This window comes from Hypanus sabinus, chromosome 6 (assembly GCF_030144855.1).
Source record: "Hypanus sabinus isolate sHypSab1 chromosome 6, sHypSab1.hap1, whole genome shotgun sequence".
NCBI lineage: Eukaryota > Metazoa > Chordata > Chondrichthyes > Myliobatiformes > Dasyatidae > Hypanus > Hypanus sabinus.
This window is the reverse complement of record NC_082711.1, coordinates 146,106,396-146,118,492: the sequence shown is the minus strand read 5'-3', so window position 1 is coordinate 146,118,492 and position 12,097 is coordinate 146,106,396. Positions and strand designations below refer to the sequence as shown.

At 42.7% G+C, this 12,097-nt stretch overlaps 1 protein-coding gene across 1 annotated transcript in view; it reads left to right on the top strand.

Annotated features, from left to right (window-relative positions):
- The window catches only part of LOC132395938 (E3 ubiquitin-protein ligase RNF43), a 210,906-nt gene that overhangs the window by 176,932 nt on the left and 21,877 nt on the right, over positions 1 to 12,097 (top strand). Inside the window, exon 3 of the mRNA XM_059973154.1 lies at positions 11,063 to 11,137. Within this exon, the coding sequence (XP_059829137.1) occupies positions 11,063 to 11,137 (75 nt within the window). The remainder of the gene's footprint in view (positions 1 to 11,062; positions 11,138 to 12,097) is intronic.

Genomic DNA, 12,097 nt, shown 5'->3' with positions numbered 1-12,097 from the left:
GGGTTAAGAGGGATAAGAAGTCAGCCATGATGGAATAGCAGAGCATACTCTATGGGCTGAGTGTTCTAATTCTGCTCCTATCTCTTATGGTCTATAAGATGCTTAGATGTGAATCTGGGTTGGCTTAGATCAGTTGGGCCAAAGAGCCCATTTCCGTGCTGTATGACACTGTATTTGATCAAACCAACAGTGTATGATTGGTGTTATATAAGGAGCTCTACTTTTAGGTATTCATTATCAGGATTTGTGTAGGACCAACACATCACCCATCCATGCTCTCAAGAAGGTGATGGTGAACCAGTTTCTAGAATTGTTTTAGATCTTCTAGTTGTTGAATATAAGGGATAGTTGGTTTTATTCTTTGTTACTTGAGATGGCCATTGTTTGACATACTTGAGCCACAAGTGTGAGTTAACTTATCAGCCCATGCCTGAATGCTGTCTTTGTGTTGCTACGAGTCGACATAGACTACATTATTTGCTGAGGAGTTGCGAATGGGCCTTTTTGGCTTTCTACAACAAAAATAATCTGGATGACAGCATGATGCGCCATTTTTTCAAGTTTGGTTTCAAGACCAAGTTGGATGTCTCTGTTGCTGGTGTCGTTAGGATCAGAGAAATTGAGATAATATATTCAGTGAGTGGGGAGTACATGCCAGAAGGAGTTTTGTTCTTTTGACAGGTAAGGACATTCAGCTTTATGGAATCAAGGTGAGTATGTGATCTAATTAATATGCAGATTTGAGGTACTCAATAACCAACAATTTTTCTTGCTGTCAGTTCCCTGCTCACCGCTACTGCATGGCTCATGCTATATACTTGGCTCCCTCAAATTTACAATTACACACCCCTGCAATCACCAGCTGCACCCTTCTCCTAAAATCCTTCATTCTGGAGCCTCTGCTCCCATTTCAGTGTTTGTTGGCTGTATTCAATCCCTTGTGACTCATTCCGCAAGCTATTGAGAGTTGGCTGCACTGTACAAACTAACTCAAAGCAAAGTCTGCAATAATCCTTTGATGAAAGTCCAAGAGAATCCGAATTGGCCGAATTCCAGCTACTTTAAATACTGTAAATAGGCTTCATCTCTGTGTTGGAAGCCAAGCATCCATACTAACCTTGCAACAAGTTCCACTCCGTGACTTTTCTTTTTTAAGTGTTAACAATAGTAGGAACCTTTCTTTGAGTTGGAGATTTCCTGTGCCATTCACCTCTTTTGCTATTTAGTGGGGTTGTCTGTGGCGTTAGTCTCATGTAAATGTTAATTGCAAAGTAGTTATGAGAAACCAGCAGCTAGAGGTCGTCAGAGACATTGAGCCTGAACCTATCATCATTATGTTAAACATAAACCATTACAATCTGAGCTAGATCACAGGAAAGTTCACTTTATTTATGAGTGGGGATGGATGGTGAGCAAATTTTGGAGTGACAGGCATAATAAATTCATGACCGTGACTTTTTCAGTCCATTTTTTTTTCAGTATTTCTGCCTTAGCAATATACTATTTGTTAGCTTTAAGTTGGGCAATAATTTTGGCAGTGTTACGGTTGTGCATCCAGTGCAGACTCAGCAAAGTTAGAGAGGTCTTCAGATCAAAGTCCAACATATGGGGATCAACCAAGTGCAGAGTCCATACCAAGGAAAAGCTGTACTAGAGTTATGTTCTGACCACACTCTTGTACCGGTCAGAATACTGGTACATGACAGAGAACAACCTTTCCAAGTTGTCCTCATTCCACACCATGGGCCTCTAGAAGATCCTCCGTATATTCTGGCCAATAAAGATCTTCAACCACGCCCTACTCCTTCAGTGTCATCAACAGGACATGGCCACAATCATCATGAAGAAGTGTTGGAAATGGATTGTGCACAAGATGAGAAGAGAGGCCAACTCCGTCCTCTGGACAGCTCTTTATTGGACCCCTGAAGGGCGGAGGAAACATGGAAGACCAAAGACACCTTGGCACCATACTGTAGAGGCAGAAATTAGGACCCTGAACCATACTTGGTGTACAGTAGAGAAGATGGCCAAGGACAGACAAAGATTGTCTTTATTGCTGCCCTAGCCACTGGCAGCGAAATGGACAGTAGCTAATTACAGTTGGTCATTCTGTTAAGAACCCTTCCTAGGTGTTATGACAGCCCGTGTCAAATGTTTTCTTCCACCATAACCTTTTAGTATCTGGCCCCAAATGAGTGATAAAGCAGGTTACTGCTCACACCTTAGGCTGCTGCATTGGAACTGGACCGTCAGTTAATGGGCAAGGTGATTTTTTTACCCAGGGAACCTGTACTCAGATCCTGGTTCATCTGTGGAGAACATTCTTCCTCATGGGTTTGAGGAGTTTTGAGCATGAAGCTGCAACTCACTATTAAATCATGTAACTCAGAATTTACTTTAATTTGGCACTAGCTGAAAATCACACAATTGTGAAGTCAGATCGATGCAGTAGTACTGCCCAACATTGTATATTCACAGCCATTGGTAAATTGGTTTATTATAAAGCGTTATAGTTGCAGAGAAAGTGCAGTGCAGGTGGACAATAAGGTACTAGTAAATAATATGGCAAATTATGAGGTCAAGAGTCCATCTTATGGTACTATGGAACCAGTCAATAGCTTTATAAGCTCAAGATAGAAGCCATCATAGTCCCAGGAGATATGTGCTTTCAGGCTTTAGGATCTAATGTTGGTTGGGAGCAGGAGAAGAGAAAATGTCTGGTGTGGGTGGAGCTTCTGGCTGCTTTGTCAAGGCAGTGAGAAGTGCAAACAGTCCATGGAGGGAGGCTAGTTTACTTGATGCGCTGAGCTGTGTCCACGACTCTCTTTCTTTGTTGCAGTACCAGGCAGAACAGTTACAAGCTGTTATGCATCCAAAGAGAATGCTTTCCGTGCTGAGGCTCGGAGGGAACATGTCAAATTTCTTTAGCTTCCTGAGGAAGTAGGGTTGCTGCTGCGCTTCCTTGGCTGCAGCATCAATGTAGTTGGAACAGGACAGGCTACTGATGATGTTCTCTTCTAGGGACCTGAAGCCCTCAACCCTCTTGACCTCAAAATCATTGATGTAAACAGAAGCATATGCACCATTGCCCTTCCCCCTTCTGAAGCCAATGACCTGTTTTTTTGTCACTAGGCTCTCTACCTCCTTACTATAGTCCAACTCATTGATATTTGAGATACAGCCTGATGTAATGGCATCATCTGCAAACTTGTTGATTGAGTTGCTGCAGAATCTAGCCTCAAGTGTACTTGGAATAGAATAGGGGCTGAAGATGCAGCCGTGCAGAGCACCAGTGCTGAGTTATTGTGGTGGAGCTGTGGCTGCCTGTCATTACAGATCAGAGATCCAATTGCAAAAGGGGTTGTCGAATCCTAGGTCCAGAAATTTGTAAATTAAGAAGAACCCAGCCTCTTGAGTTTTGGTATACTAGGCTGTACATCTACTCTCTCTACTTGGTTTATTTGTTGGAATATTGAGGAAGCTTTACCCTGTACCAAGCATAGTTTATAATCTCAAGTGGTGTGCTTGTAACCATTGGTGGATACCTCAAAAGTTTTTTACCTGACCCTGGTAAACTTCTCAGCACCCCCCTCCCCCACCGATTGTTGCGGCTGATCTACCCTGTTCTTCTTGCGTTGCCCCAGCCCCGCCATCTTTTTTCTTTCCCTCCTTTCCCTTCTCCATCTGCCAATCAACCATACACTCCTCTTCCTTGTTCCCCTCCCCAGTTACTTGCATCAGCCCTCCGCACTTCCATCCATCTTCAACCCTTTGTCAATTCTACCTATAGCCTCCCAGCATTTGGCACTATTCCCACTCTCCCCATCTCCAACAGCTTATCACCCTCCTCACCTGGATCCACCTACCTCCTACTAGTTTTTGCTCCATCCCTTCCTCACCACCACCTGTTTTATACTGCTTAATCCCTTTCCAACTGAAGGATCTTAGCAGAAGTGCCAGCTGTCTATTTCTCTCGGTGAGCCAGGCTCACTGATTTCCTCCAGTACTTTTTGTTGTGCTCCAGGTTGTAGAACTGCTCCCTTAAAGAGCCAGAGTCCCGGGTTCAGTTCTGATCTCAGTGCTGTCTATGTGGAGTTGGCACATTCCCAATGGTTTCTTCCCACATCCCAAAGCCCTGCGGCGTGGTAAGTTATTTGGCCACTTAAATTGCCTTTGCTGGGTAGGTGAGTGGAAGAATGTGAAGAGGATTGGCGAGAACATGGAAAAATTAAGACTGGGGTTTCTGTTGGATTAGGATAAAATCAGTATTTGATAATCAGTAAGCAGTTTCCTTGCTGTGTGACTCTATGACACAATTTAACACAGTTCTCCAAATTGTTAGTATGTACATTGATTTCTTGAATTTCCAGTAATTCCCTCCACTTCACTATTCCCCATTCCCTTTTCCTTCTCTCACTTTATTTCCTTATCTATCCATCACCTCCTCCTGGTGCTTCTCTGCCTTTTCTTCCTTCCATAGCCTTCTGTCCTCTCCTGTCAGAATCCCCCTTCTCCTTCTCTGTATCTCTTTCACCAATCAACTTCCCAGCTCTTTACTTCACCCCTTCCCCCCTCCTGGTTTCACCCATCACCTCGTGTTTCTCCCTCCCACCTTCTTACTCTGATGCCTCGTCTTTTTTTTCTCCAGTCTTGATGAAGGGTCTCGGCTCAAAACGTTGACTATAATCTGTTCCATAGATGCTGCCTCGCTTGCTGAGTTCCTCCAGCATTTTACATGTGTTGCTCGGATTTCCAGTGTCTGCAGACTTTCTCTTGTCTTTGATTGGATTGACGCAGTTCCCTTTTTTAAGAATCAATCTATAACGATTTGAATTTGTTCAGGAGTTCTTGTGTGCCAGGCAGCATTGGACTCTGGTGATTTGATGCTACCCTTAAATGAAGAGGTGTTCGCCCTGTTTCTGTCACTTTCACTTGCAGAACTGCATGCTGCTCAATTTGGTAAAGGGATTTCTGGGAAGCATTCTCACTGTTTACTAGTTGGAATCCTTTCAGTGGTGAGCAAGCAAAAAGAATAATGGGAGAAAAGCCCCAAGGGTCAGGTGTTCAGAGTAAATAAATGTTTAATGTGAAAGGAGAAGCTTAATCTGTGGGATGAAAGGATGAGATGCGCTGTAGCGTGCTTGTGAAGGAGCAGTGCTTCAGGTGATCACCATCCTTGAAATGCATTGCTTTCAACTAGAGTGGAGAGGTCATGACCTTTCAGCAAGAACTGTGTGACTGCCCCAACTACAAAGGAAAAAAAGTTGTAGCACGAGTCATGGGTTTCAAACCACAAAATGCTGGACATAACGCAGAAATTCCATCAAAATCAAAAAGAGAAAAGCTAGGTTACAAATTCTAATCTTACCCTTGCCCTTCTTTTGAGTTAATTGGCTCATTTAACCAGTATACCCTGTCCCAAGCACACAGATCTTGTAATATTAACCTTATTTTTTCCTTTCAAAGATTAATACCCTGCAATTCTTTTCTGATATCACATTTCCAACCATCATTGTTTATCGTATAACCCGGCTTTTGCCTGAAGCAGTCAACTATAATTTCACTCCCACATAGGTACGTGGCTAAGTGAGGTGACTCTGGATGGCACTCTTTTTACCCTCCGAGGTTAATGCTCACTGAAGTGGTTAAAAGGTGTTTGAAAACTGTTGAACCATTAGTCTTTACTGCACAAGTTACACTTTTCTGAGTTAACTGGTGTCAACTGTATGGGCCCTTTACTTCATTTTAGGGTCTGTCTTGAGGGAGGGTGGGAAAGCTGCTGAAATTTGCAGAATGAAGATTTTGAAAGGCTTCTTATATGATCCCAGAAGAAGAGCTGATTATAATAAATACCTTGACTAATGTTGTCACTCATGCACCTATCACAGTTGTTACAAATGAGCCCTTTCCTGAGGACTCTGTCTATCAACATAATGGCCCTTAACCCTAAGGCTGCAGTTACCATGACTGGTATTTGTAGTTCCAAGCAAGTCCTTCTTACAGAATTTTAATACCTCTTCTGACATGCATGAGCCAGAAGCACTGTTAGAGGTCACTGTGGTCTCTAATCATGGTCTCAGCTGAAGTTGCCAGATCAGAAAGAGCTAGAATTACCTTAAAGAAATCCTTCAGTAAATATAGTCCTTCCCTCTGCCCCTGTCATGAAGTCCTCTGTCGTGGAGGACTCTCCTCACAATTGACAACTATTGAATTCGATATCCTATGTGTTTCTTTTCATTGGTTAAGCCATTACTTTCAGTTTTAATCAGCACTTCAATTATTCTGTTGCAGAAAAAAAGTCTTATTATCCCAACGAGTTGTTTTCTGAAGTTGAGAGCAGATTAGATTTCACTGGAAGAGTTGATTTTCTGAAATTTTGACCTTGTCTATCTGTGCCAGGGGTTCCCAACCTTTTTCATGCCATTAAGCAAGGAGCCCATGGACCCCATGTTGGGAACCCCTGATCTACACGTTTGGCCCAGCGCTCCAAAGATGCATCCAGATGTGTTACAAGGTAAAATTATGGTAAAACTGCAAAGCTTATTCTTATGCTTGATGAGATACATGGGTAGTCTATCAACATGCTTTGCAGCTTTTCCACAATTTTATCTTTCAAGTTGTCTGATTGTACCAATAGAGTTTTTCTCTGAACACCATTGGATTGTAGAGTAGTGTGCATTGTGATATTTCTGCGTGTTGCAAATTGTGGAGCATTGTGTTATTGCAGTGTCTCCGAAAGAATTTGGATTGCAACCAAATCCTGTTTAATTTTATAGCTGCATCTTACAAGGGGTGATTGATAAGTTTGTGGCCTATGGTAGAAGGAGTCAATTTTAGAAAAACTAGCACATTTTTTTTCAACATAGTCCCCTCCTAGATGTACACACTTAGTCCAGGGTCGTGGGGCATACAGATTCCTTCTTTGTAGAAGTGGTCCACAGCAGGGGTGATTGATAAGTTTGTGGCCTAAGGTAGAAGGAGATGAGTTATACAGCTCTCGTTACATGCACGTGCAGTTCAACTCTGAGTGAAAATGCAGAAAGTTTCATCTCCTTCTACCTTAGGCCACAAACTTATCAATCACCCCATGTGGACCACTTCTGGAGGTCCAAGGTACCGACTTCTACAAAGAAAGGATCCGTATGCTCCACAACCGCAGTACTAGTGTGTAAATGTAGAAAAAATAAATGTGCTAGTTTTTCAAAAATTGACTGCTCCTACCTTAGGCCATGAACTTATCAATCACCCCTTGTAAGTGCTGTTGCATTTATATTTTCTGTGCAGTCTGTAACCATTTCTCACTCGTTCTGCTCTTCAGAACATTGTCTTGAGTGCTGGAGATTGTGGGGAACTCTGTAATTATCTTTGGCACTGTTAAATTGCACAGAGCGATATCAATGGTAGACAATTAGCACCCCCTACAGTGCAGTATATCTTCTGAATTTTGGCAAAATACAAGAGAGCATTTAAGTTTTTAACTTGAGGTGACAAACCTAACTGAAATGCTGAGAAATGAAATATATTTCATGATTTGGGTGTGATTGATGAGGTTGGTTTTTACTTCTCATCCTTTTACCCTCTCGGCTTTTCAGGGGCATTCAGGAGTCAGCTATATAAGGTATACCAAACCAGATAAACTTAATAGATGTCCTTTATAATAGACATTGGTGAGTCACGCAACAAATGCACAATACTGGAGGAACTCAGCAGGCCAAGCAGCATCTATGGAAAAGAGTACAGTTGACGTTTCAAACTGAGACCCTTCATCAGGATTTATGAAGGGTTTCAGCCCGAGACATTGACTATATACTCTTTTCCATAGATGCTGTCTGATCTGCTGAGTTCCTCCAGCACTTTGTGTGTGTTGCTTAAATTTCCAGCGTCTGCAGATTTTCACTTTTTTGTGATTAATGAGTTATCTTATAAGAATTTGGCTGTTGTTTGTGGTCATCATTACAAAGACTAGCTGTTATTTTCCTCAAATTCCAGTTTATTAATTGAATATAAATCCCACAGCTACCATTGTGGAAATTGGAATTATTGTGGAAATTCCAACCATCTGGAATTGTGGAAATTCCAACCAACTACTAATTAGTTGCATCACAATTTCTACTGTAGTCTGGATGACCCATTCCTCACTCTACTGCTCCTTGTAAATCCCATCTGCCATATCATCCTCTCCATAGTACGTCCTCCGCCAGTTCCCTCTCCCCATAATACATGTTGTGCCTATCCTATCGTACCTCTCTGGCTGATGTTTGTAGTTCCAGCATTCTTTCGCCCATTCCCTGGTGTGATCTGTACTTCTTGTTGACTGTTCAACAGCGTACTGTGGAAAGGTTCAACCAGGGCTTATCTTTGTCCAGATAGGGGTCTATAATATCCAACTTTACATGACAAACAAACATGGAAAAAGGTAGAACAGATTTGCATGTTAGAGTCCTGAACTGGAGCAGGACCAGCTTTGGGGGCATTAGACTGGACTTTATTTAGTGGCAAAGAAACTGTTGGCAAATGGGAAGCTCTTAAAAGGGTCACCTCATGAGCTGAAGGTCAGCGTGTACCTGTTAGGGTGGAGGGTAGACAAAACCAAGTTCAACGAACCCTGACTGATGAGAGAAGTTGAGGCTCTGGTCAGGAAAAAGAAGCAAGCATTAAATATTTTTAGGCAGCTGGGTACAAATGAATTCCTCACTGAATATTTAAGAAGTTTTAAGTGCAGGCTTAAGAGGGAAACCTGGAAGGCAAAAAGAGGATTGAGATCGATTTGGCAGGCCGGGTTAATGGTTCAAAGGTTTCAAAGATACATTTAATGTCAGAGAAATGTATGCAATATACATCCTGAAATTCTTTTTCTTTGCAACCATCCACAAAAACAGAGGAGTGCCCCACAGTTAATTGTTAGAACCCCAAGGCCCCCCCAGCTCTCCCCACCCACGCATAAGCAACAGCAAAACAGCGATCCCCCTCTCCCACCAAGCACTCAAGTGTGCAGCAAAGCATCAAAAAAGACACAGACTTGCAGTACCCCAAGGACTACTCGTTCACCTGGTAATTCGACATACCACAGGCTCTCTCTCTCTCTCTCCCTAATAAGGGAAAAAGTGTTGTCACCATTTCATAGCGTGAGGGGAGACATAACAAACAACTCACTGATTTACAGTGTTAAAAGTCTGTTGTGTTACTTTTTCCGAGCTCTGTACCCAAAGAACTCGGGTCTCCAGGCACACAGCCAGCAGTCAGCTCGCTGCTTTTGATCGTCCGTCTCCCACGACACACAGATTTCCTGTGGAGGCACCAGCCTCAAGTCTGCCTGCCTCCAGAACCACGAAATCCCAGAGCCCTGAAGGCTTGTTAGTTTTCCTTGGTATATCAAATAGCAGCCAGTCGTGAGACCCCAACAGTAGATCGCATTCCCACAAAGAACCGAAGTCAGCATATAACTCCAGGTCAGGGTCTTCAAAAGAACCCTGAAGGGGAAAACAGAGATATTAAAGATAGAAAAAGAGTTATTTCCGAAGATGCAAGCAAAGGAGTCGCCATTAGGCGCCATCATCATTCTTCAGTTATATTAATAGTAAAAGGTTGACCAGAGAGAGACTAGGTCCTCTCAGTGCCCCCTACTTGTGGAAGCACTGGAGATGGGAAGGTTTTTATTGACTGTTTCATTTTGGTGTTACTAATGTCATGGATGCCAAAGAAATGAGGGTAAAAGTAATGAGATTTTGGAACATATGCATATTACGAGGAAGGAGGTATTTGCATCCTTGAAATGCATTAAGATGGGTATGGCCAGAACAGGTGCACTCTTGTACGTCATAGAAGAAATCACAGAAGCACTTGCTGAGATGTTTGCTTTAACATTAGCCACTTGTCGAGTTCTAGAAAACTGAGGCGTGGCAATAATGTAGTTCCATTGTTCAAGGGTGGCAACGACAGAACAGGGACCTACGAGCATGACCGGTTATAGGGAAGTTACTGGAGAAAACTCTGAAGGACAAGGTCTACCATCACCTTGATAGTCAAGACCTCATCAGATATAATCAGCATGGTTCTGTATGTGGGAGAACATGTCTAATAAAGCTTTTGAAATTTTCTGAAGAGGTAACTAAGGGGATAGATGAAGGTAGAAGATTGCCCCAGAGGTCAATTTTCGGACTTCTGTCATTCTTATTTATGTAAATAATTTGGATGTGAATAACCAAGTTTGGTGATGAGGTCTGGCAGTGAAGCAGTTTGCAATGATTTACAAATGAGTCTTGTTCAGTTGGCAACTGGATTTCATCTTAGATAAGTGTGAGATGAAGAGTGTTGTGAAACGGGGGGGGGACTTGGGAGCAGATGTACGCAGATCACGGCAAGTGAACTGTAGGATGGGTGGCGAAGAAGACATTTAGCATGCTGCCCTTCAGCAGATGGGGGCATTGAGCTTAGGAGTAGAGACATTATGTTGCAGTTATGTAAGTCATTGGTGAGACTGCACTTTGATTATTGCACACAGTTTTGGTCATCCTGTTAAAGGAAAGACATTGTTGAGTTGAGGGTGCAGAAGAGATTTACCAGGATATTGCCTGGGCTAAGGGGCCTGAGTTATAGGGAGAAGTTAGCCCCACTGGATCTCTTATTCATTGGAGTGTAGGAGCATGAGGGATGTCCTCTTAGAAGTTTATAAAATCTTGAGGGGTGTGGGTAAGGTGGACGATTATAGTCCTTTCCTATGGGATGTGGAAGGGCACAGATACAAGATAAGAGGGGAGGTATTTAAATGTAACCTGAGAGGTAACCTCGATACATGGAAAGCAGTGGGAACCTGAAGTGAGCTGCCAGAGGAAGTGGTGGAGGTGGGTACAATCGTATCCTTTACAAGACACTTGGGTAAGCACATGGAGAGGAGGTGGTTGGAGAGTTATGGGCCGAATCGGGGCAACTGGGCCTAGCAGTGAGAAAGCTGTGGGTCGGTTGGGCCGTGCTGATTACTCTGTGACAAATGAAATCTCCGTGTCGGGAAAGCGTGCAGAAACAATTAGTCCAAAGTCACGAGTTTGTCTCTTTCTTCCTGCAGGCCAAATTTGCTATTAAGAGAGGTGCCACCGCAGTGATCTTCGATGTAACTGATGATGCAAGGGCTGTGGCTCAGGTAACGATGTTGTCCTGTCTTACTGTTCTTAACGGCAAGAGAACTGTGTGAACTAGGAGCAATTTAGAGCAAAGAAAATGTTTTGTTTAAGCCCTGCTCCCTTTATTGTGGCAGGTATAATGAATTCAGGTACATCACTTTGCACCAGCAACGCTGTTGGACATAATGTCCCAGTTGTCTGCTTTATCATTGTGAGGTGTTTCCAGTTGTGACGCTGCGGCAGGAATGGCCATCCTGTGATCATCTCAAATGCTTAAGCGGGAGCGCTCGGTCTTTGCACATAACCACTTAGAACAGACATTGACATTGTAGGTTGGTGAATAATAAAACTAATGAGCATAATTGCCGAGACAGAGACAGGCAGCTTATCTGAAAAACATGAGAGTGAAATGAGCAACGAGGAGGTTTCTTTAGTTTGCTTTAGTCAAACTGGAAAATGTGACTAGTTCAAAGAGAGCCACAATCTTGATTCAGAGATAGAAAATAAATAGGATTAGAATAATCATCTGTTCATTAAAAGGGATTTTGTTGCAGTTAGTTCAGAGAAGAATGTTAGCTAATCCAATAGTCACACCCAAACATACAATTTTTATCATCCAGAAGAGTGGTTTCCAAGGTAGGCAATATTGGTGGTGGGAGTTTCTAGGGGCTAATAAAGATAAAAGGGATGTGGTGGGGGGGGAACAAGGGGGGCAATTGAGAAATTATAGGCTTAATTTAAGAATTGAATTACATATTATAAGCATTTAATCTTCAGTGTCTTGTCACTGATTACAATGATCACCTCATCTCTTGCTAACCCACCATTCTCTTAGTCTTTGCTCAAAAGCACATTAATAGTTATCGAAGAGCAAAGTGACACTTCTGTGTTTGACGTGAGAAATCAGGACAGAAGAAATTGTGTTATTTGCAGGCCCAGACCACACATTATTGCTGTTCACTCCTTAGTACAGTTTTAGC